The sequence below is a fragment of the Phocoena phocoena genome, chromosome 4 (assembly GCF_963924675.1).
Source record: "Phocoena phocoena chromosome 4, mPhoPho1.1, whole genome shotgun sequence".
NCBI classification, from domain to species: Eukaryota; Metazoa; Chordata; class Mammalia; order Artiodactyla; family Phocoenidae; genus Phocoena; species Phocoena phocoena.
In genome coordinates, this window is record NC_089222.1 from 31,091,861 (window position 1) to 31,119,009 (window position 27,149).

The 27,149-nt window shown below is 42.1% G+C and overlaps 1 protein-coding gene across 1 annotated transcript in view; it reads right to left on the reverse strand.

Moving 5' to 3' along the window:
* Window positions 1-27,149, reverse strand: part of WWTR1 (WW domain containing transcription regulator 1) — a 129,572-nt gene that overhangs the window by 13,519 nt on the left and 88,904 nt on the right. The window contains exon 3 of the mRNA XM_065876329.1: window positions 8,731-8,933. Coding sequence (XP_065732401.1) covers window positions 8,731-8,933 — 203 coding nt within the window. The remainder of the gene's footprint in view (window positions 1-8,730; window positions 8,934-27,149) is intronic.

Genomic DNA, 27,149 nt, shown 5'->3' on the forward strand with positions numbered 1-27,149 from the left:
TCCTGACAACCCAACTGTCTCCATTTTATGGATGAGGGCACTGAGGCACAGAGAGACTAAGCAACTTTCCCAGGATCTGGCCCCAGAGTCTGTTGTCATAGCCACTACACAGACAGTGGCAAAGAGAGGAAAGCCAAAGATTGAGGTCGGCAGACCTCAAATTTTCAGCCCTTTCACCTACTGGCTATGGGACTTGGGCATGTTATTTCATTTCTCCGAGCTTGTTTTCCCAGCTATAAAACAGAAATACCAACCCCCCCTCCTTCGGGCAGTTTAGAGGATTTAATGAAGTGGCCTGTTTCACTGTCCTGAACACAGTTTCCCTCTCTGAATTGGAAAAGAGATGGAACTGGACATAGTCTCTGATCCTTTTCAACGTATAAGGGTGGAGCTAGTGTCCTGGGAATTCACAAGCACATCCAGCAAAGTTATAAGTTCAGATTTTAAAGGCCAATTTCAGAAAGATCTGGAAAGCTGCCCCTGGTAACCTCACCCCTACCCTGCTCCACCACAACTTTATTTTTTCTCTACATCCAAGCTGGGGGTGGAAAGACTGTTGCAAAATAAAGGCTTGAGAATCTCTTTCAGAGTTTGTGGTCTTCCACCTAGCTCCCTAAAACGAATAATTACATGCGGGTTTACAAGCACCCTCTCCTACTGGCTGGGGGAGGGGGTGGTGTGTCAAATAGCTGAAGGGGTGTGAAAGACAAAGGCCCATCTGTAAGAGGAAGGTGTTCCTGGAAGCAAACTTCAAACCTCCTTTCCTTCCAGCTCCCCACTGGCCTGCAGCCTGCCTGTGGAATAAATCAAGAGAGGAGGTGAGAAAGTCAACAGCAGTTGAAAGCATCCTGCAGCCCTGTCCATCCCAGGCTAAGGGAGCGCCTCCCGCCGGCCAGCCCTGGCCCTCCCTGGAATGTACTTGAAAGGAAAGACAATAACCTCTTCTGAGGGTGCCTGCTTGATTTAGGTGTGTGTGGCCAGGGATACTACAAAAATGGAAGATTGTACTGTTTTAATTAGAAAGGGTGGGGTGAGTAGAAACAAATGAAAGACAAAAAAAAAAAAGACAATATTTTGAAATCCTAACATTAAAACAGTTATTCTGGTGCAGAGAAGTTGCTCTCTCTGCCGAAACTTCCCCGGACTTCAGAGGCAGAATACTGAATTATTTACCTTCTTTATAAGGAAAAAAAAAAACACGCCCAGTGTAAATTTCTTTTTAACTCTGTGCTAAGGGATTCTAGAAATTCACTGTCACATTTCCTGGAGCCTCCCTTTTGGAAATACCTCATCACACAAGCTCAGCTGCCAGACTCAGACTGTCGAAACTCTGACACTTCTGGGAAGACATTTGTTGAGTCCATAATTATTATCCATGGCCTGTTTCATGCTCTTTTAATTCAGGATGTATATAGCAATCTTGTGTTGCTCCATAATCTCTGTTATCCTTTAGAATCGAATTAAGGAAAACAGTATATAATTTAGATAGTCTCCTCTTTACTTAAGAAAAATAGCTGAATGGATTTCGAGGTGGAATATTTCTTCGTACCTCTGATCTTATCAAGATCCGAAATATGAAGCTGCTTTGCATTTGTGCAAACCTGGTGAGCCTCCATTTAAAAAAATGTGTTTGTACTACTCAGCCATAAAAAAGAACAAAATTTTGCCACTTGCAGCAGCATGGATGGACTTGGAGGGTGTTATGCTAAGTGAAATAAGACAGAGAAAGACAGATAATGTACAATATCACTTATATGTGGAATCAAAAAAAAATGCAACAAATAGTGAATATAGCAAAAGAGAGGCAGACTCACAGGTATAGAGAGCAAGGTAATGGGGGTAATACACAGATGAGGGGTGGGAGGTACAAACTATTGGGAATAAGACAGGCTCAAGGACGGATCGTACAACATGGGGAATATAGCCAATGTTCTGTAATAACTGTAAATGAAAAAAACCTTTAAAAATGAATTTTAAAATTGTAATAACCTATAATAGAAAAGAATCTAAAAAAGAATATATATGTATGTATAACTGAACACTTTGCTGTATACCTGAAACTAACACAACATTGTAAATCAACTGTATTTCAATACAAATTTTTTTTAAACTGTATAAAAAATATTTTAAAATAAATAAATAAATAAATAATTTAAATATGTTTGATTTATAATATCTTTCAAAAGGGTCCCTTTTATTTATTTATTTATTTTTATTTATTTATTTTTTTTTGCGGTACGTGGGCCTCTCACTGTTGTGGCCTCTCCCGCTGCGGAGCACAGGCTCCGGACGCGCAGGCTCAGCGGCCATGGCTGAAGGGCCCAGCCGCTCCGCGGCATGTGGGATCTTCCCAGACCGGGGCACGAACCCATGCCCCCTGCATCGGCAGGTGGACTCTCAACCACTGCGCCACCAGGGAAGCCCCAGGTCCCTTTTAAAAGAATTGGTATTGTTCAGAAAATGGATTATTTCTGGGACTTGTAGGCAAATAGAACACCGACAGCAGTTATAATGGAAGCCCTTTGAGGGTAGGGACCAAGCCTATTCATTCACTGCTGTGCATTTAGTGCCTAGAGCATGCTGAACAAATGAATGAATGAACGTAGACAGCCAGGTTACTCTACAGGGATCCACACCCTGGGTGGACAACATGACCTCTGATGTTGCAGTCAATCCTGAAACCTAATTCTCTGAAATGCTTTTCTAAAAGGAAATTATAGCCCCAGGTGCTGAAGGCAAGACTCTATGAAGCAGCCACTACTTAGGCTATGATATGACACTTTTTAACGTCTCTAAATAGCTATTCTTCACATGACAAAAAACAGACCTCAGAACCTTCCCTGGACCAGCGCTGCTCACAGCCGGGTGTGTCCCTCCCCCGGGCCCTCGGTCAGGAATGGCTGCCAGAGGCCGGCCAGCTGGCCGGCCAGACCCGGTAGTGGTTGTCAAGCCCAACAAAAATCTGTGAGACCTGCCAAAAGAATTCTGAGGCCTCCTGCCCAAGCCCTCTCCCCTTGTCCCTGTTGCCCTGGCAACCAGAGGCCGGGCTTAGTCAGCATTTTTGTTTGACAAGCTGCTTTCTCCTGTCCACTGAGCCTCAATTAAGGGAAGGATGGGGGTAAAAGCAGTGCTGAGTCTGCCTGGGAATAATAACCATTTCCCAACAACACAGAGGGAGCGAAGGCTTCTTCACTTCAGACTCTTCCAGGCCCTGGGGGCTGACGGGAAGCCCTCGAGGTTAAAATCATCTTTGAGGCAGAAGGTCCCCCAGCTTCATATTTAAATGAATAATACAACGAAATACTCTCCTCAGATAAAGCCAAGAGTCTGTTTTTATGTCAAGGAATTGTTCTTTCAGAGGGGTAAATAGGGACTGCGAAGCCTGTTTCTCAATTTCTTACGAGTTACTCAAATTTTCCATTTCCTCCGGTAAAGTTGTAAACATGCCCTTTATGATACTGAGCAAATATTGTGTTGGTTTTTAAGCTGTAACAGCAGAATAATCTATAGTCTTGTGGGCACGTGTGGCTCACAGTATTTTAAAAATTTATGTCCAGAAACGTTGGAGAAAGGATTCCAGGCAGCTTAGAACAGATACGTCCAAACTCACAGCACAACTTCCATGGCTGATACAGAATAAATAAATGACTTCCCAATATATTAAGAAAAAGAGATAACAAACAGTAGTATTCTCTACTACCAATTTTGTTTTAAAAATCAAAATACACATGGATACATATGAAGACTGGAGAGAAATCACCAACATCTTCATAGCTGCTCTCTTTAGGTAAGAGTATAAGTGATGCATACATTCTTTCCTGGTTTTGATTATTTTAAACATTTACTACAATGAATGTGTTCTGTCTTTTCTGTGCGACACTTTTACTTTATTATTATCTTTATTTAGAGTCGAATTCACTCTGTGAAACTGTACAGTTCTAAGTTTTGACAAATACAGTTGTGAAACAGCCACTGCAAGCAAGACACAGAACTGTGCCATCCCCCCCCAAACCCCCTAGTGCCTCTCCTGTGGAGGCAGCCCCTCCCCGATCCTTAACTGTAGCAACCACTCATCTGTTCTCTGTCCCTATAGTTTTGCCCTTTCCAGAATGTCATATGAATGGAATCATACATTGTGAAGTCTTTTTTCTTTTTCCTTTTTCTTTTTGGCTGCACTGCGAGGCATGCGGGATCTTAGTCCCCCGACCAGGGATCGAACCGGTGCCCCCTGCAGTGGAAGTGCAGAGTGTAACCATTGGACCACCAGGGAAGTCCCATTATGAAGTCTTTTGAGTCTGGATTCTTTCAGTTAGTAAAATGCTTTCTCTCATCTCAGAGAAAACAAACAAAAAAGCTACTAAATTATATTTTAAAAAGTTAAAAACTATTTTTTTACTTAGAAAAACTTCATAAACTGAATTCTAACTTTTTTTTTTAATATGAAGGTAGCAGGAAGTACATCTTCAACTGAGAATTGCTTTCTTTTCTAGGGTTGCCGTTTCTTAGATGAGCCTGAAACTGCTTCATGGCGTTTTGGGAAACTTAGCAAAAATAAAACTGTTTATCACGGACAACGGAGAATGGCTTTTATAAGAATTCACTCTCCATAATGTCTGTGACAGACGCTGAAAGCAGAGAAAGTTCCACTTTCCTAATAAGGCCACGTACTGCAGACCTAGCTGGGATCCCCTTGGGCTTGTGGCACCCCAGCCCTTGGAGCACCTGCCACATTCTGAGATAATTCATCAATTATCAGATACAAGCAGTTCAACTCTGTTGCTACAGCAGCCAATGCTAAATTGTAGGGGTCATTTTTAACAAAACTCTCCTACTTCAAAAGATTCCTAATCAGGGGAGATACCAAACCTCACCGGCCCTTTGATCCGAGTTCTGTTGGCCTGTGGGAACGAGGAAAAGAAAGAAAGAAGCACCTTATGCTCATTTTCACAGAACTCTGGGTGCATCTGGTCCCTGCTCCAGCTATGAAAGTGAAAGATGGCCGCACTGGGACCCCACGAAGTAAGGAATGGTTTGAATTTATCCTTCTGGCCACCAATCTGGATTAGAGTTCATCATTTTGTCTCCTTTGCTAAAATGTAAGTTATCTGAAGGCAGCCATGTCCCACTTATCTTTTTAGTATTTCCCACAACATAAATGTTGGGTGAATAAACAAATGAAGAGATAAAAGAAGGAATGAAAAAAAATAATTTTCCATCCTGAAATAATGGAGGTTCACTTCAGATCTGTAATCAGACTTTCCTCAACTTCATTTGTTAATATCTCTGGCATGATTTAAGTGACAAGTTAACATCTGAGCCCTCGGCATCGTGAGGTGTACGTCAGACTGTGGAACGAGAACCGAGGAATTGTTTTCTCCACAGCACAATATCAGACTACATGCCTAGAGGAACAATGGCACAGAAACAGAAAAAAGAACAAGAGGGAGAAGGAGATGAAGAAGAAGAAGAAAAAGGAAAAATAAAATAATATTTACATGGCATATAACTCATAAGGACCTTTCACATTTATCATATATTTAACAATGATAAAAATATACAGAGTAATGGGCTTCCCTGGTGGCGCAGTGGTTGAGAGTCTGCCCGCCGATGCAGGGGACACGGGTTCGTGCCCCGGTCCGGGAAGATCCCACATACCGCCGAGCGTCTGGGCCCGTGAGCCATGGCCGCTGAGCCTGCGCGTCCGGAGCCTGTGCTCCGCAATGGGAGAGGCTACAACAGTGAGAGGCCCGCGTACCGCAAAAAAATATATATATATATATATCTATATATATATCTATATATATATACACAGAGTACTGATGACTTCCCAAGAATTAGGAACAAATTCATTCTATTTATTAAAATTTACCAACCTCCTTTCCTATCATAAAGATGGAGCCTAGGAAGGGGCCTCTCTCCCAGAAATTCTCCCCTGATAGGAAGGTCAGGGCCTGCCTGCTGGGCAGGAACTTCAAGAAGACAGGCTGGACAGCTAGGGCCCTCCTGCAAACTAGAGGAAGGCCAGGGGAATTACAAAGTGCCGAGAAAGCAAAGGATATTCAGGAAGTTGTTGACTACGTAGAACAGGGAGTGGGACAGAAAGAACAAATGGCACAGACAATCTTCAGAGCTCATCAGGACCACCACTGCCTCCGTCCCTCTACCTTCCTACCAGGTGCTGGAAGGCGGCTAAACAGGTGAGCCAAATATCACTTTTACTTCCAATCCATTTCCCTGCCGTTCAACTGGCTGAACGTGCAAAGCACGTTGGCTTAAGTGCAAAGCACCCTGGCTTAAGTGCAAAGCACCAAAAGAAAGCGGTTAAAAAAAAAAAAACCCACAAAGGTGATACACATAATACACTAATCCACACCTGAACAATCAGACATCTTGGCAAATGCCACTGTCATCAAACACTCCAACACCATTTACTGTATGGCCTTAAATAATATCTTTGACCCTGAGTATCAGGCTGCTTCTGGATGGGGAACACGTCTGCCACGACTTTAAAAAGTCGCTTTAGACCTTTTTTCCTGTATCCATAATAAAGATAAAAAGACATCAGAACAATCCATTCCATCTTCTTTTCCTCCTCTAACCACACACACACACACACACACACACACACACACACACATACATACAAGCTCACACGTTCAAAGCTGAACTACAGGAGACTCTGGGAGCAAATCTGGACAGCGTTCCTCCCCGAGGTCCTGTACAGTGGAGTCAACGCTGTCATGCAGTTCCACAGCCTCTAGGGATCAGCATTTAAGGAACTCGGTTGGTATTTCTGTAATATGAACCATCAATACTAACATTCTGGTTCAAAGGCACCTATGGTTGGAATAAAGGAAACAATTTGGGGCACTTTTCTCCACCCCTTTTCAGAAATACTTTCTGTGGGAAAGGAGGAGGTGGGGTAGGGGAAAGAGAAACACAGAACGAGGCAGAAACTGAGACACAAGTCATTCTTTGCGGGGGAAAAAAAAAACATTTAAACTTATAAATGCTACTATAATACTATTTATATTACTCTATATTATAAAATAGATAAATTATTCCAAATAGAATTGTTATCCAAAGACAGAAAACCATAATACAATCATTTCCTGCTACGAAACATGATACTGTATATCTAAAAACAGTATAAACAAATGCTACCCTGAAATAACCGTGAAAGTTCAGACATAAATCCTCAAGGTAAAAAAAGCACAACGATGGTTATATTACAAAGTTGTATTCCTCAAATTTAGAGGATAGTTCAACAGAATAACAAAGCACAATTTATATTCATTTCCCACATTTTCAAAGGCTATGTATAAGGAATTCTTTTAATTCATCATGTTTTTTAAACTTCACACAGTGTAGATACTTTATATTTTAGAATTTATTTGATGAGAAATACATTATTTACCTATGGCAGGCAATGTATATTTTTGAAAGTATCAGATATAACTAAAAGAAAAAATCGTGTTTACCCTAATACCCCCAGCCCCCTGGAAGAAAGCTTTCTGGAACAGTTAAAACTATTCATTTCCGTCCACATGGAAAGGAAGCTACCCATGTATCTTGCTTCATGTGAGTCATAAGGCAAAGTCTGAAGAATTAAAACAATAAACTGAAGCCTTCCTCCCCAAAATGCAGCCAGCAAAATTTATGAGACCTGAACGCATGGGCTACATTAGTTTAGCAACACAGAAGAGAATTCTGCTTTTGCACAGACCAAGCCACTGAAGCAGGGAGAAAACTGTGGGCTCCTTCATGGATTTTCTTTTCTTTATTTTGTGAAGTGAGGCCCTGAGCCTGACTCACAGAGGACACACACTCTGTTGACTGACTGACTGAATGAGGAAATGGCACTAAGGTCCCTGATCAAAGCCCAGGGGGTTTGGCAGAGCACTCTATCAGAGTCTGTATGCAAAACATTTTCCTTTCTTTTTCTCATGCTCCACGATGGATCAAAGACGGTTGCAGATTCTCTGTCATCTCTTCCGTGGAACATCCCCTCTGCTATCTGCCCTAATTGGGGGTTGAGGGGTGTGCTGTGACTGCTCTGTCCAAGAGAATATGGAAGAACTGACTCTGTGGCAGTTTCCAGAGCCAGGCCCAAGACCCCGGCAGCTTTCAATTCCCGTCTCTTAGAACATTCTCTTGGGGAGACCCAAGCTGCTATGTAATACGTCCCACTGCTCTGAGATTGCCAAGCTAGAGATGCCGTGGGCAAATACTCCAGCTTTTAGTCCTAGCTATGCTCAGTCTTCCAGCCCTTTCCATGGTGCCACACACTTGAGTAAACCCACCTTGGACCCTCCAGGCCAGGCTACCCACCGGTCGACCACCGTTAAGTGACCTCAGTCAAAATCACGTACAGCACGAGAACAGTCCAACTGAGCCCTGCCCCAATTCCTGACCACGAAATGGCGTGATATAATACAATGGCTATTGTTTCAAGCCACTGAGTTTTGCGATAATGTATTACACAGTAATAAATAACTGGAACGTATTCTTTCTCTCCTTCTAGTGATTAGCAGTGAAAGCCACAGGCAGCCATGCTGATACAGCTAGTCTTTGTACTCACATACGTTTGGCTCTCAAGACAGTGCAAATAGATGTTGGAAGTTTGAAGCAGCGCTTTGGGCTTTTAATGCGATGGCAAGTAGATACCTACCCACTAGCCTTGCCACCAAAGGCCACGAAGCCTCCACCAGGTCCCACCGAAGGCCATACCTGCCTCATGAGCTCCTCTTGACGCATCCTAATTCTCTCTCTCTCCATCTGGATCCTCTGAAGCCGAAGTTTCTGCTGCTGCTGCTGCTGCGTGGTCAGCGCGTTGGGCATACTCATGAGCCCTGCTGGTGGGTTCTGAGGAGGGTGACTCTGCTGGCTCAGGGAACTGGGTGCCATCTGCTGCTGGTGCTGGTGATTCATCACTGCAGGAGGGAAGAACAGGTGGGTTAATGACCAGGGACCACAGCACCTTATCAAAAAGAGATCATCGGAATGCTTTGCGCTTTACACTATAGATTCCTGAGATTCCTTGCAAAGCACTTTCCTGTTAATCATTACTGGTGAAGTAATTATTACCTTAATTCAATTCATGGAGGCTCAGATACTGGCCCTTCTCCTGACTCACCTAGTCGTGGCTTTTGTGCCCTGTTAAAAACCTGATTTCACACCTTGCCTGTGTTCTAGAATACATTTTAAACCTTTCAGAGAACAGAGTGGTCGTAAGTAAATTCCACACAAGTTGACACAGCATAAAAGCTAATTTCACCAGGACATCTGGGGGTGTGTATGCACAGTCTCAGATAAACTGCATGCTTATGGCAGGGCTAAGGAGGGCATGTGATCATTGATAGGTGGTGGGTAGAAAATAATACTTAGGATGGATGAGTGAATTGACGAGTGACATGTAAAACACAGTACCTAGATCAGGGAGCTACACAAAAGCAGGACGCCATTCACGCTTTGTTAAAAGAGGGTGCCCCAAAGAAATTATTTAGTGAGAAATTATTAGTGAATAATTAGAGAATAATTGAGTGAGAATTATTGTGAGAAAGAAGTGATATAAAAATGCTAACAGCGTTTGTGATTGGATAAAGCCACAAGAAGTGTTTGAAACTTTTTACGGATTTTCTATTTGTCTGCATTTACCGACATTTAAAATTTTGGCATGCAGTACTTCACTTTAGAAAAAAAAATGTAATCCTTTAATAAATTCTATAATTGGTGTCTCCCCACACCCCCCACCCCCACCAAAAAATGCATCTTAAAAAGTGCTAGCTTTCCTCCAAATAGTTTACCAGTCAAATCTGCTTAACTTCTGCCTGGGTAATATCCTGCAATAAAGAAAACCATGCTTTTCAGTCTATTTGCTCCTAGGTCAGGGCCAAAGGCAACAATGTGTAATTTTATATACTTACTTCATTTCTGAGGAAAAAAAACGCTCAATTTTTGCTATTTTGGTATATTACCTTTAAAAGATAAAATTATTGGCATACTTTACTTAAAGTTCAAAGTAAAATATTTCAGATCATCAGTTTGTTATGGATATTACAAGGGAACATATTTTATAACTAAACTTTCTTAGATGAATTTTAAATTAGCCTAATCAACTATGTATTAAGTGAATGTGTAGAAAACACACACACACACACACATTGAAAAGAAAGTACCAGGAAACCCTCCTACACTGTTTGTAGGAATGTAAATTGGTATAACCACTATGCAGAACAGTACGGAGGTTCCTTAAAAAACTAAAAATAGAACTACCATATCAGCCAGCAATCCCACTCCTGGCCATATATCTGGACAAAACCATAACTTGAAAAGATACGTGCACACCTATGTTCACTGCAGCACTATTTACAATAGCCAAGACAGGGAAGCAACCTAAATGTCCGTGGACAGAGGAACAGATAAAGAAGATGTGGTACATATATACAATGGACTATTACTCAGCCATAAAAAAGAATGAAATAATGCCATTTGCAGCAACATGGATGGACCTAGAGATGATCATACTAAGTGAAGTAAGTCAGACAAAGACAAATATCATATAATATCACTCATGTGGAATCTAATTTTAAAAAATGATATAAATGAACTTAGTTACAAAACAGCAACAGACTCACAGACTTAGAAAACAAACTTATGGTTACGAAAGGGGAAACGTAGCGGGGAGGCATAAATTAGGAGTTTGGGATTAACATACACACACTATTATATATAAAATAGAGAATCAACAAGGACCTACTGTGTAACACAGGGAACTCTACTCAATATTCTGTAATAACCTATATGGGAAAGGAATCTGAAAAAGAATGAATATATGTATAACTGAATCACTATGCTGTACACCTGAAACCAACACAACACAACTATACGCCAGTAAAATTTTTAAAAAGAAAAGAAAATACTAACACTGAAGATTTTCTGTAGAAGACCTGGTTTCCTTAAGGAAGAATTAATTCCATGACAGGAACTTCCTCTGGATGGGAGTAGAGGTGGGGTAAAAATATATATATATTTTTTTTGAAATTTACTTATAACTCACTCAAGTCTTTATCACATTCCCACTGTGTGCTGGGCACTGGGTTTGTAGCTGAATAAACAGCTCCTGCCTTCACAGGAACTCACAAGGAACGTGTGAAGAAATGAGGTGGGTTTTTATGCTTGGCTGTGGAGGGCTAGAATGTTAGGCTTTGTAAGGACTCCTGGAAAGCATCTAGTCCAGCTTTTTATTTTGTGAAACCCAGGGAGGTGAGGGGTGTGCTCTGCTTAGAAACAGGTGGAACCAGGGCCACAGTTGAACCCCCAACACTCCGTCCACCTGCCCTTTCAACTGTCCTTGGCCGCCCTCTGCCACACCTGAAACTGAAGACCAGGAACGATCACTGAAACTGAGGCAACCCCTCTACACACGGTTTCCCTTCAGTTGATCGCAAGGAAGCACCACTTAAACAGCAGACCTTCAACGCACTCAAAACAGGGCCCTGGGACAAAGGTTGCTCAGGTTACAATTAGGAAGGGCTCAAGGAAGGTTTGGACAGATGTACAACTCTGCTCAATCCCAGGGAAGTCACTCGAGGCAAGGTAAGATACTGGAGTATTCTGCCCAAACAGTTTGGGCTTCACTTCCCGAATCAAGCCCACCACCAAGAACTCTCATTTCTTGGCACCGTCCCTGGCACACAAGGAAACTCAGTAAACAATGGGATGAATGACTGAAACCAGCTGGGCATTCCTTATGTTCTCAGTTTGAGAACAGAAAAAAAGCACAGCTGTGATCAATGCCAAAATAACTGAAATAAGTACGCCATTTCTACAGCTTGTTGGAGCATAATCACAATCTCTATTTGAAGGCCTGGGTGGGAGGGTCAGGGATGGGGCACACACTGTGTCATCGGGGAAAAGTTCTCTTAAATACCAATTCAAGTAAGACGAAGTCCAGATATCCAGAAGGGTTTAATTCATAAGACCTCCTTCAGGCCAGGAGAAGGACGCTTAGATGGAAGAATAGTGATTATCTCCAGGCACAGTCGTTTTTGAACCTTCTGAAAAAGTATGCTCCTATTTTTCTGATGTAACTACTATAGACAAAAAAAAAAAAAACCAAATTGTGTCTATAAGAGAAATGTGTAAATTGAATATTTCCAATATCAGAAATCCCCAGGTTAGGAAAAAAGCTTAAAAATGTTAAATTTTTTTGTTAGCAGTTCAGAGGTTATGTTAATTTTTATAACTTAGGTTCTTTGAAAAATATTAAAACTGGCTCAAGTCTGGTACTTACTGACATGACAAATCAGACCCATCTGCCATAACTTGGGAAGACAGCATTGTCAGTCTACTCACACAGGATTCTGTTACTCCACTCCACACACTGTCCAGATACTGCTTGGCAGGTTTTATTGATGTCTGCATCCTTATCTGGGGGAGTCTAAGACTTGGAGAAGATCTCTTCCAAAACCACACCCTTGCGAGCCTTTGAAACACCAGCCCTTATGGCAACCATCCATTGGGGAGGCATGGTGGACATGCTGCTTTCTTCCATTTAATTTAGATTTGATCATTCAGACTACACTCAGACTAAACATCTCCAGCTATTAACTGTAGTGACTGGAAAAGAGTAGAACTTAGCCAGTGGCTTTGTTTTCAAAATAAAGCACACCCACCAACGGAGAAGTCTATATGAGAATATTCACTATGGTATTGTCCATAACAGCAAAAGACCAAAAACAGTGTCCACCAATAAGAGATCATGATCCATTCATTCAGAGGAATTCTATGTGGCTATTCTGAAGAATAAAGAAGCTCTGTAGGTCCTTCTATGGAACAATCTCTAAGAAACAATGTTTAGAAGAGGGAAGAAAAAAAAATCCAAGGAAAAGAAATGCATGTAAGAGCATGCCACTATTTGTAACTAGAAAAATGGAGGCAGCGGGCATTCATATCATATCAATACATATACAGCAAATCTCTCTAGGAAAATACACAACAGTGGGTGCCTCTGGAGAGGAAACGGGGTGTCAAGGATGGGAGGAGATCTTCCTTTTCCTCTTCTGCACTGTTTGAAGTTTTTCTGTGTGCATTTATTATTTATGTAAAACATAAAAATGTGAAAGTGAAAAACAGAAAACAAAAGCACGGTCATGGCTTCCCTGGTGGTGCAGTGGTTGAGAGTCCGCCTGCCGATGCAGGGGACACGGGTTCGTGCCCCGGTCCGGGAAGATCCCATATGCCGCGGAGCGGCTGGGCCCGTGAGCCATGGCCGCTGAGCCTGCGCGTCCGGAGCCTGTGCTCCGCAACGGGAGAGGCCACAACAGTGAGAGGCCCACGTACCGCAAAAAATAAATAAATAAATAAAAAAGCACGGTCATGTATGCATCAAATATGCAAAATATTTTCTTGGTGGACTGAAAGGAGGTAACCCCCAAATTATTTGAAAAAAAACAAATAAGGCTTAAAATATAGTCAAGATCCTCAAAACTAAGAGCCTGCCTGGTGCAACTTCTTGTGAAGGTGAGGAAACAATACCCAGAGAAACAGTGAATTTGGTCAAAATCATAAAATGGTCCAGGGCCTAGAAGCCAGGTGTCCTCCCTGACTCAACTCAGGTGCCCATGATTCCACCTGTCACTCTGTTCCCTCTATTCGTTTCATTTCAGACTGTTTTTGAATCTTTTATTAGGTTGAATCTCATGAACTTCACCGATGGTTGAGGTTCTAGCTACTCAAAGACAGAGAGGCAACAGAGGCCCAAGACAGAGACAAACAGAGAGGAGGTCCTCAGGAGAGCACAGGAAGGAAAACATCTAGACTTGCAATGAACAAAATACTCCTTGGGATAATATTCCATAACATTTTAGGGAGAGAATAGTTCAGTTTAAAAAAAAAAAAAGAAAGAAAGAAAAGCAGCAGAGTATCTCAAATGCAGTATCTGAGGCCAAACCAGTTAAGGGCAGACTGCCACTAAATGCCTCAAAAAGGCTAAAGACCTAGTCAAGTTCTAGACTTTTGCCAGTCCCCACAGAAAGGAATAACCCAAACAGAAGATTTCTCCATTGAAGCAGGAATGTATCAAAACTAAAGCAGAAAAAAAAAAAAAAAACTAAAGCAGAGACTTCTTTTTTTTTCTCCTTCCAAGAGAGTCAGAATTTAAATTGAAACCCACATGTATCTTTTTCATTCTTTTCATCTCCTTTTCCTTTCTCTCTTTTTTTTTTCTTTCTTCTTTGATAATTGGCTTTCTCTTCTGTGTTTCGCAATTGAACATAACCAAGCTCTACAGATATGTAACCAGAAACATTTCACTGCTATTATTCAATATAAAAGAAAACACCAAGAAAAGCAAAACTCCACAGCATCTGAGATATGAACACTCTTTTGATTTAATGATTGTATCCTTGGTGAAGTAAACGGTCAACATGGGAATGGGGTGTGCAGAGGGGGTGACTACCCAGACTCTCTGTTCAATGCTGCCCAGGACGCTGATGCACCCTCTGACCTGCTCCAGCAAACACACTTGGTCACGTCTACAAAGCCCCACAAGTAGGCTTGAGGCCAGGAAGGTCCCTGGACTCAGTTCTAAGCCTACACATCATTTGTTGTATAAGAAGCAGACGTGGAAAAGGTGAAGGCTTCACTCCTGAACTTTTGCCTTTTGCAGCAGCAGGAACAGAGAGCGACAGCTCATAGACAAAGTGTTTGGGCAGCTTCCCCAAGCCAGGAGCTGCAGACGAGGAGGGAGGCCAGGGAATCAGGTTGTCCAGCGGGCCTCCTGGAATGTTTGACAAATGTCTTTCTGGCCTCGGAGAGGTTCAGTGGCTTACTTTTCTGTGTCCTGGGCTTGCTTCCCTTGTTTTTAAAATAGGCTATGGTTACACACACACATACACACACACACACACACACACACACACACACACACACACACACAAAATGCCAAATGAAGAAAACAAAACCACAAGATTAGGCTCAACTACAAAACCTGTCACGGGCCTGCATGGGGCTGGCTCTGAGCAGATTATGGAAAGGACAACCAGCTTGCCAATGGCTAGAAGCCACACCTAAGCCCTAGAAAGACACAGAAATTACTTTATTCCCTTCAAATCCTTCTCCCTGACACACATGTGAATCTGGGGAGGGCAGAGAGGAATACCTTTTGCTAGTTATCCACTGTTGTTCAAGATACAAAGTAACAGAAAAACAAAATGAAACAAAATGCAGGGAAAGCGGGGGTTATAAGAGACTGCCAGAATATCTGCTGAAACTCTCCATCAGCAAATGTTGATTTAACAGGAAAATCTCAAAGATGGTTTAATTTGTACTCCGGTTTTCGCGGGTGGTAAACAGAATCTTGCTAAATGAACTTCAGTTCCACATATTCAAAGTAACCTTTTAGTTTAGTTTTGGGGTTTCTTTCTTTCTTTCTTTCTTTTTTTTACAAGCTTCTATGATAAATCATCAAGCATTCCAAAGAACCCTTCTAACATCATCCCTTGAGCGTGGGAAGAGCTTTGAAGAGGCTGACTTTTTGTGAAAACCTGGTTGCAGTTTCCTCAAAGCAGATGGATATGCAACATTCGAATACTGTACGCACCGTGGGTAAAATACACTTGATGTGGGACGTGGGAAACTTCCTCCTCCCGTTTGCAACAGGTGTTTAATTCAGTTTGACGTTTGGGCTAATACGTTTATATACATTGCATCAGAAACACATTCCAGAAACCTAAACACCCATGAGAGGGCAACACAAGCTCTCCTGCATCATGGACTGTTAACAACGGGAAGCTTGATGACCACTCCATTCTCTGTCCCTGCTCTACAAATGCTGAAACGGGTCTGTCACGGTGAGTGTCTTAAGTTTGACTAATGGGTTTCCTGGGACACAGGACTTTCAGGGCTAAATCCAGGGGAGTCCCAGGCAAATGGGATGGTTGGTCACCCTAAGCCTGTGAATGTCCGTGTCCCCAGAGCTAACTCATGGCAGTAGAACCCAAGTTTCCTATTTCCACGCTAACATGTTTCCTTACAATGAGAACCAGCGCCCGTATGAAATAACCATTTGATATTTAGAATGACAGTCAGGCTGCCCAGATTAGCTCTCAGTGTGTCCTCCATGGGTTACAACTAGCTGCCCTGTCCTTTTGTACCCATACAACTTGGTAATTGGAGAGGGAATATGACTCCTGCACTTACTCTGTAACTTTTTAAGGAAATCAAGCACTATTTATGACATTGCATTGCATCACTTGTAAACATGTACTTGGTTAAGGCTGAAAGTCAGGAAATCTTTTCTGTTGGATTCTGGGCTGGGCTATACATACAGAACAGAAGCTCTTTTAAGAAACACTGAAGCGTTTTCTTCCTGTGATTTGAACTCTCACTTTCCTGGGGGCTGGATTTGTGCTCTTTATAAATAAGACCTAGGAAGGAGCCAAGTCTCCCCCTGCCCCTTGGAACCAACCCCAATGATACGGATGTTCCTTATAAACATAGAACACAAATAATTTAGTGCATTTCAAACCTGACTTGCCGATGCATACAGTAGGCACTAAATACATTCTCCCTGAACTAAGCTTCAGGGTTTATGGGTCAGAAATTGGTGTAAGATATCAGTTCATTTGTAAGAAGATGATCAGCATAGACTTTTTTCTAATTTAAAAGAAACATAATAAAGAAGAAAACTCAGAATAAACTGGAAATCTCTCTCCACCACACACACAGACACAACTCTTTCTCTCGAGGATGCGTTTTAATCACTACTCCCCTAATCTTATAAGTGAATATTTAATGGATACTAGACTTTTGTTGCTGCTTTCTCTTTACTTCCAGAACATAGTTCCCTGTTCAGGACCCATTGCATTTTGCTCTGTTTTATCATTAGTGGTTTACAAACCCCACCACACTCATCACAGCTGGGGCCGTGTATTTACACTACTTTGAAGCATCACCATAGAAGTTCAGGCTGGAAGGGGCTTAGTCCATTTCAACCAAGGTTCTCAATTCTTCTTTTTAGCAGCAGGATCTTTCTCCAGAGCCTGATATATGGCATGAGGCAGAGACACCCGACATGTGCAGGGGCTCATTCACAACACGCCTGGGGCCTGTGCTGGTGCCAGTGAGCGCTTAAATGGCAGCCCCTTTGACTCTCTTCTCTAAATTTTCTTGGTCTGGCTTTCACTGTGCTTTCCCTACAGGCGTTTCCCAACTCTTGTGTCAAAATATTAAACAAAGTTTTAAAATATGTTGAACAGACACAGCTCTTGGAGACTGAATACTAACCAAGCTTAGCTTCTGCTCACATGCCCCTGAAACCCTGGCATGGGGCCTTGGGACACAATTTAAAACCACTGACTTAAGCCAATTCACTCATTTTTGAAATGAAGAAACTTGGAAGGTTAAGTGACTCAGTGCAAATCACAGGCATAGACTGTGACAAACCTAGGAAGCCCAGGGAATGTGCTGGAATGCATGGCTGGCATCGGCTGCATTGACCACCAATCACTGCCCTGTCCTGCAATCAAAAAATATTTACTGAGTGAAATTTGGTGACAAGGATTGAGGAGTTTCCTTTTCCCTGTTTCATGAAAAGGTCTAATGCAGACTAATTTAATGAACTTATTTACTTATAAAATGATGAAATCAACACGGATCACATGTTACAATGGCACCCTGTGCGATCTGGTTTTACAGAGAATGGTATAGGGCTTTCTTCTTCAGGCCTTAGAAAAAAAAAAAAAAAGACAAAATCAGATAACTTTGAAGAGTTCCATTTCATAATTCAGGAAGGTTTCAAGGAGAAGAGGTGCCGCCATCAGGCAACACTAGCCCTTCTGGCCACAGCGGCTTTGCGGAAGTAATGATATGCAACAGACAGAAGCCGAAACAGGTGTAAATTGTATCTGACATATATGCAGACCCAGCCACACCAAGCTTCAAAAATATTTCAGCAGCAAGAGTGTCTGGATGCAGCTGCGGGTCTTTTCCTCTCTGTTTATGGGCCGTACATGGCTTAATTCATGTGAACTGGCCAATGTCAGGTGTCACGCAGCCCTGTCTGATGGAAAACACATGTCTACGGAGGTAGAAAAGAAAACCCCAGCCTCAGTCCAGCCTGGACTCAGTCACGATACGATGAAGGGGGGGGAAAGGGCTGCAGACACGTCTCTCGCCCTTCTTGCGCCTCTCTCAGCTCCTGCTAACAATGAGTCGCTTGTTTCTCTTATTTCCCAGAAACAGTATTAGCCGTCCAACAAGGTCAGCAAAAAAAAAAAAAAAAGGGAGCCTTTCACTTCAGGGTGCATTTGGTTCCAAAAATCTGTAAAGCATTAAACCAAGAAGCTGCACCATCCCAACTTCACACTGAGCCCTTTACTCCAATTCTGGGTGAGAATAGCTATAAGGAAATTTCTCAGCTGGCTCAGTTGATAAGGCATAGAGTTCTGGGATCCCTGTGCATTCAGCCACACTTTCTCGGCTTCAAACCTTAAAATCACTTCCAGTGCCACCAAAACTGAACAGGTGGACCTTAGGTTTTCCAGATGCCCCCAGCTGGTCTGGTTTTAGACTTGTAACCCAAGCTGCATTTACTTCACAAGAAACCCTGAATTTTTAGCACCAGCACACGATTTTCCTACTTGCTCTCCTGTCTGCCCGTCCAAACAGTAATCTAGTCAACAAACCAGGGTGCGAGTACTCAGGCAACTCTGCTCTCTTAGGTATAAAGACGGAAATGCCTGTAACCTAGGTGTCTATGTTTTCCTAGCAAATGCATCATCTACAATGTATATTTTATTGGCATTTAAAGGATTACAACATCGGTTTTCATGGTTTGGACAGATCCAGGACAAGCTAGAAATAAAAAGAAATCACATCTTTCTAGCATGTTCATTTATCTGGGTCCTTCTGCTGTACAGAAACCATATTTCTTCTACCTAAAGCAGCACCAGAATGTGCTACTCAGATTCCATGTGATTTCTGGATGTCTCAAGATTTATCAAAAGTGGCCAGGAAGGAAGCACACCTGTGAAGGCAGTGAATTTAGGCAAATAAGAACTCGGAAAAAAGGAAACTGGGTGCTTCACTGTGCTGCTTCACAAAGTTACCTTTGTGTCTCTGAATTTAATTCCATGGCCTGGCAACAGCAGCAAAACCAAAACTTTTCTTGTTTTATTATCTTCAGACAATAGGTATCCTATTATCCCAGCGGGAAATGGAAACTCTGATTCACGCGTTTATCTTCATTAGTCAGGAGAGAGTTTATCGTAGCTTTTTATTGGTTAGCTTTCCTGAATGATTTTAAAACTACTCCAGGTGCAAAGTGTGGCAACCCAGGGTTAATAACAGAAAATGAATCCGCAGCTGCGTTCCACAAGAAGCGAGGAGAAGTTGCCAGTGTGGGCTGCAGTTCTTAATCTGTTTTCTTTTTATTACGTGCCATTTTAGTAAACATCTTTATTATTAAAAGAGCTCATACAACAGACGCTCCAAGAGGTAAGTCAAAGGATTTGAACGATTTATGAAAGAGAACATGTATTTACTAATCAAACATGGAAAGATTTTCAGCTTCACAAGGAATCATAGAAATGCAAATGAAAGAGCCATTCTTCAGCAATCAAATTAGCAGAAATAATACAGTAAGGTGATGTGGGTGTTTTGCATCCAGCCATGAGTACTCAGGAAAAAAAAACCAAAACAAAACAAGAATTTAACCAGGGGTAGCAGGATTAAGAAATCTGCTAAAATTATTTGTCAAGTTTTGGGACTTTGTGCTTATATGCATGTACCCCTAGATCTTATAGGATTTCTAGTGACCCCAAAAGGCTAATTGCCTTTGAAATGAAAATGTATCAAAATACTAATAGTGGTGGTGCTCGGACGGTAAGCCTATGGATGATTTTTTTCTTTCCGGTGTTCCAAGTTTCATTTAAATATTCACTCACCAAATATCTGCTGAGCCCCGTGCAGGTGCAAAGCCCTGTTTCTAGGTGCTAGAGATACTGATGAATATGGCTCACCACAGCCATGATGCCCCATAGGCCCTGGCCCTTCAGGAGATTATAGTCTAGTGGGGAGACACAAGAGCAAATATATAGTATAATTCTAACGATAAGGGCTTTGAACAAACAAATGCAGAACTATTTGAGACAGGCATTCCTTCTGTGCCTGAGGAGGTAATGTGTGATCTAAAAACATCTGGATGAAGTGCAGAAATCGGGGTAGGGGGCATACTAGGCTGAGGGAGAACAAGTGCAAAAGTCCTGAGGTGGGAAGGGGCCTGACCTGTAGGCTTGGAGTACTTGAGCAAAACAGGGTGGCCCATGTGGCTGAGGGGCACAGGGGGAGAGGCAGGGACCAGGGCCTATGGGGCATCATGGCTGTGGTGAGCACTACAGTTAGCCTCTGTTCCAAAGTGATAGAAATCTCCTTCGGGCTACTACATGAGAAACTCTCAGAGTATTTCATACACTATGGTGAAATAAAAAATTCTGAAGAAATCAACAGATGGAGAAGTTAGGGATCTGTGTCTCTGAGCTGTTGTCTCTCAGCCCTGTGAGGTCGTTCAGAGTCATCTTTGGGCAAGAAAAGAATAAGCTCTGCGGTGGAGGTAAGGAGAGGTAGAAACCAAAACAGCTCTGCTCTTTAAACACTTTCAAAAGGCCATTCTGGTCCCAAGCCAAACAGAAACAAAAACCGACGCCTCTAAATTTCATTTGTCAGGAGGTGCCAAGGGGGCCCTGTTCTTAAAAACGGAAACAAAACAAAACACACACCACCAACAAAAAGCTACAACTCTGGATTTTCTAAATTGTATGCCCGAGTCCAGCTGGGTACGCGGGGTAGCCTTGTGGTCTGCAGCCGTTCCTGGCTGGTTCTCTGAGATGATGCCACCACCTAGGGTCAAGGAAGGGTAGAGAAAACCTCTCTCTAGAACTCCGGGTATTCACAGTTGGGAGACTTTTTGAGGACTGCTAGATCGCAGTGTCTGGATCATGTATGGGGAATTAGCAGGAGAACTCCCCCTTCGGCCTCTATACCTGGAAAAGCTTTGCTTCTCCTCCACACCAGGCAAGCCTTTCCCTGATGGATGCTTTGACTCCTGTAACTGAACATATCTCGTCCTCCGAGCACGAGCCCCCCGAGTCTCAGAATCAAACCTGTAGGCACCTCTAGCAACCACACGAGGCCTGCAGTATGCGTCTTTCTCCCTGACTTTATTATTTTCTCAGCCACAGTCTTCTACCCCAACTTAAGTCAATTATTTATATGTATACTTTTTTTTTTTTTTTTTTTTTTGCCACACCATGCGGTATGTGGGATCTTAGTTCCCCAACCAGGGATCAAACCCACGCCCCCTGCATTGGAAGTGCAGAGTCTTAACCGCTGGTCCACCAGGGAAGTCCCTATATGTAGACTTCTGAATTAAGTGTGTGGGAAGAGGCAAGAGTAGAATCAACAGATGGAAGTGTCACAGTTTCATTTCAAAGCTCTATCTCTCTATATACAGCTACACCAGTATAGCATTTTTAAAAATTTTATATTGGAGTATATTTGATTAACAATGTTGTATTAGTTTCAGGTGTACAGCAAAGTGAGTCAGTTATACATATACATGTATCTATTCTTTTTCAAATTCTTTTCCCATTTAGGTTGTTACATAATATTGAGTTCCCTGTGCTATAGAGTAGGTCCTGATTGTTTATCCATTTTAAATACAGCAGTGTGTACATGTCAATCCCAAACTCCTAATCTATCCCTCCCACTACCCTGCCCCCCTGGTAACCATAAGTTCGTTCTCTAAGTCTGGGAGTCTGTTTCTACACCAATATAGTATTATTATTGGTTTTTTTTTTGCAGTACGCGGGCCTCTCACTGCTGTGGCTTCTCCCGTTGCGGAGCACAGGCTCCGGACGCACAGGCTCAACGGCCATGGCTCACGGGCCCAGGCGCTCCGCGGCATGTGGGATCTTCCCGGACCGGGGCATGAACCCGCGTCCCCTGCATCGGCAGGCGGACTCCCAACCACTGCGCCACCAGGGAAGCCCCTAGTATTATTTATGAATTAAATAGTGGTCTGTGAAGCCTAAGTGACCATGCTAGATATGGCATTTGCTCATCATCCAGAGGACGGAAAAGAGTTTACATGACCTGAGGCCACATCTTACAGAGTCCTGGTGGACCAAAAAGCTTTTCCTCTTATTGCACTGTCTTTGTGGGGCACACTCATGAGAGGAGCCAGCTGACCCAAGAAACTCCTCCCATATCACCCATTCTAGGACAAACTGGCATCACATGCCTTCTGACAGGATGCAGGGAGAAGAATACAACATCATTTCTGTGGTACTCCTGCCCAAAATGTATAACCTAAATCTAAACCAGGAGGAAACACCAGACAAAGCCAAATTAACATCAATCTTCAAAATAACTGGCCCATACTCTTCAAAAATGTCAAGGTCCAGAAACACGAGGGCTGAGGAATCATTCTAGGTAAAAGGAGATTGGGGAGACAGGACAATTAAATGCAATGCATAACCTTCAATAGATCCTGGACCAGAAACCAGAAAGGCCATAAAGGACATTACTGTGGGGACTTTCCTGGTGGTGCAGTGGTTAAGACTCCGTGCTCCCAATGCAGGGGGCCTGGGTTCGATCCCTGGTCTGGGAACTAGATCCCACATGCATGCCACAACTAAGGAGCTGGTGAGCCGCAACTAAGGAGCCCACCTGTTGCAACTAAGACCTGATGCAACCAAATAAATAAATAAATAAATATTTAGGGGGGAAAAAGGACATTATTGTGGCAAATGAAATTTCAAATATTGACTGTGGATTAGACAACAGTATTGTACCAATGTTGAACTTCGTGATTTTCATACTATACAGGCATACCTCAGAGATATTTAGGGTTCGGCTCCAGACCACTGCAAAAAAGCAAGGCATACAAATTTTTTGGTTTCACAGTGCATATAAAAGTTATGCTTTGGGGGTTTCCCTGGTGGCGCAGTGGTGGAGAGTCCACCTGCCGATGCAGGGGACACGGGTTCGTGCCCTGGTCCGGGAGGATCCCACATGCCACGGAGCGGCTGGGCCCGTGAGCCGTGGCCGCTGGGCCTGCACGTCCGGAGCCAGTGCTCCGCAGCGGGAGGGGCCACACAGTTAGAGGCCCGCATACCGCAAAAAAAAAAAAGTTATGGTTATACTATACTGTAGTCTATTAAGTTTATTATATATACACATATTTATACACACACACATAGACAATATATATAATGCAATGGCATTATGTCTAAAAAAAGTACATACATTAGAAGGTAGTTTATTGTTAAAAAATGCTAACCCTCATCTGAGCCTTTAGTGAGTCAATCTCTTTGCATTAGTAATCAAAGTACACTGATCGCAGATCACGATACCAAATATAATAATAATGTTTGAAATATTGCACGAATTACCAAAATGTGACACAGAGACACAGAGTGAACAAATGCTGCTGGGAAAATGGTGCTGATAGATTTGTGTGATGCAAATTTGCCACAAACCTTCAATTTGTAAAAAAATGCAGGATCTGTGAAGCACAAAAGTGAAGCCCAGTTAATAGGAGGTCTTCCTGTACTGTGCGTAAGTAAGAACACATCCTTTTAGAAAATATGATCTGAAGTATTTACGGGGAAAAGGGCATAACATCTCCAACTTAGTCCTGAAGAGTTCAGAAAAAAAAAAAAAAAAAAAATATATATATATATATAAAACATCTTCATATGGAAAAAGAGAGATAAGCAAATGAGGCAAATCATAAACAATTAACAAAGGCAAATCTGGGCAAAGGGTATGTGGGAGTTCCTTGTACTATATTTGAAACTCTTCTGTAAGTTTTAGATTATTTCAAAATAAAAGGTGACATATTACAGCAAAGAAAAAACTTCCCCTAAACACACCCTAAACTCCCTGGAGATTGAAAATTCTCAGCCTGGCAGAGTCCAGACAAACCGTGTGGTATACGGGCCGTTGTGCAGCGATGTTATTTCTCTTCGAGGAAACTGCTACTGCTCGGTGGTTTTGAGAACTGACTGGGGTTTGGAGGGAGAGAACCCTAATTGTAACAGGTGCTTCATGATCCTGATACCCAGCCTCGCCACCTCCATCCCCGACCCCAACTGTTATTTGTGGACAAAAATACTTGTGGCTGCCATTTCAGTAAACAAAGAGTGGTGCCCGCCATCAAGTCAGCAGCCGACCCCAGTGGTGAGCCCTGAGGAGCACTGAGGATGGAGAAAAAAAGGATGCTGGCCCTAGATAATCAACATGTAAATCAAAGGAGTAACTTCAACGAGTCCAGGCTCCTGCATCTTCCCATACATAGAAAAGCACTAAAGTCATTAACTTGAGATGTCTGTTTTTTATGATTAGTAGTAATCTTTTGATGTGCGACTATTTTTTTTTTTAAAGCAAAAACTCCTATATATCACGGCACCTCCCTTACCTCTTCAGAACAGCCCCTCAGAGCTATCTGAGGGGCTGTCTCCTGGGCTACAGTCCTCAGTAAGGTGTCCAAATAAAACATAATTCTCAGCTTTTAGGTTGTGCGATTTTTTTTCAGTCGACACATCACAAGAAAAAGAAAAAACTATGTGTGGTGATGGATGTTAATTAGATTTACTGTCGCGGAACCTCCCTGGCGGTCCAGTGGTTAAGACTCCGCGCTTCCAATGCAAGGGGTGCGGGTTCAATCCCTGGTAGGGGAACTAAGATCCCACATGCCGTGTGACATGGCCAAAAAAAAGGATTTATTGTCATGACTACTGTACAACATATACACATATCAAATCACTGTGCTGTACACCTGAAACTAATATAATGTTTATGTCACTTACATCTCAATTTTTTTTAAAGAGAAAAAAGAATCTCATTTTTAAAAAATAGAGAGCCTGAAAAGACAGGACAAAGCGGTGTCCTATGGGACTGGTCTTTCAGAAGAAACAGCTCTGGAAAACTGTACCTAACAACAAGACGCTGAACTAAACAATTACAAGTTTTCTTGGGTAGAACCTGGGCTCCAAGAGTTAGCTGACTATAAAGCTTGAGGCCCTGGGATGAAAGGCCCTCGCTTCCCAGGATCAGAGGTGAAGACACTGTTCCATGTTGGCCTTCTCGATAAAAGGAAAACTGGACAAGCTAAGAAGGGCAGAGTGGAGGCTGGAGAAGGAGCTTTCATTTGCAGCTGCCCTGAGCATTCATTTTGCTAGGATGGGATGATCCAATTCCATCTGGGGAGAAATGATAACTCCATTCTAATTAATTCAGGCATTATGGCACTTGATAAGAGTGAAAATAGAATCTTTTTCTTGATATTTAAAATGTAAGCTTTGAAGCAGCTATATGAAAGTCTTGTGAGCCAGGACTAAATCAGCCACATTAATTTTCCTTTTTTTTTTTTCCTTTATTTTTTTTCCATCTCTGCAAATATTTAACTCTTGGCAAAACTGAAAACTCACTCTTCACTGGTGCCTGAGAAATATAATACTGGAAAGGAAAAGGACGAAAATAATATGGAATGAAATGCATGACATGTACTGGGAAGCAAACTTCAAATGAAACTTCCATTTATGGCTTAGTCAAAAACATATGGATATGCAAGCTGAAAACCAGAGCTAGTGGGAAAGCTAGGTGCCTGGCTAAAAATACACTTTTTGTGGCAACCTGAAATCATTTTTTTGTAAAAGAAAGTAGCAGCCCAAACAAATCCTCCCCAACACACACAGTGGACCTGCAGACAACTACTTACTTAGTTCGATGAAAGTAAACCAGGTCAAAATTGTATTTTTTTTTAAAGGAATTCTCATACTTTCCTAACAAATTAACATTCCAAAGAAAATGGAAAAAATGAGGAAATTAAGGAAGGCACAAAAATTTATGTACAAGAATATTTACCGCAATATCATTTATCATAATAAAAAATAGAACCAATCTATACGTCCCTCAATAAAAGAACTGGTTAAGTAAATTATGGTAGAGTCACACAGTGGCATATTGTACAGTCATTAACATGATGTAATGGTGTATAGAAAGAAATATGCCCAAGTCCATTCATAACTTAAATACATGTACAAACTAAACAATGAGAATCTAGTTTGTACCTATCAGAATTATAAAGACTAAAATGTTTGATAATGAACATTATTGGCCAGAGTAAGAATAATATTGGCCAGGGAGAAAGAAACACTTTAATACACTGTTGGCAGGAGTGTAAATTGGTGCAACGTTTTTGGAGGGAAGTGGAACATCTATTACAACTTTAAATGCACATAACCTTTGACCCAGGAATTCCACCTCTGCAAAATTATCCTATACCTAAACAGCATATGGCACAAGGATTTACATACAGGGACGCACATTGTGGCATTGTTCAATAATAGCAAACAATCAGCAAAGAACCTAAATATCCAGCCTAGGGGACCGGTTGAATAATTATGGTTCATCAGTAGAATGGAATATTATTTACTGCTAAAAAAGAATAAATACATCTATAAGTGCTAATTTAGGAAGCTCTCTAAGATATGTTAAGTTTTAAAAAGGCACATACATCCAACCACACGTATGTATGTAGAGTATTTCTGGAATACAGATGGCCCTCTGTATCAATGGGTTCCGCATCCACGGATGCAACCAACTGTGGATAGAAACTGAATCTCCAGATGCGGAACCACGGATACGGACGGCAGACTGCACTGCACCATTTTATGCAAGGGACTTGAACATCCTTGGATTTTGGTATAGTGGGGGTCCTGGAACCAATCCCCCGTGGTTACCGGGGGAAGAGGGAAGGCTGTACTGAGGAAGCTGGTAGTAGTGGTTTCCCTGGGGAGAAAAGAAGGGCGGAGGGTCCTGGTGTGAAGGAGACTTACTTCTCTTGAATGCTCTTTAGGACTGTTTGAAAATTTCACCATGTTTGTGTTACTTTTCCAATAAGAACAGCTAATCAAAAAATATCTATTGAAACAGAAAGATGCTCATGATATATATTAAGTGAATAAAGCAGGCTACAAAAAAGAACGTAGAGGATTCTCCAACCTCTTTTGTTTACATTTGTATTGAAAAAAGACAAATACGAGACAATGTTAGTGTGGTTTTGAACGGTCAGATTACAG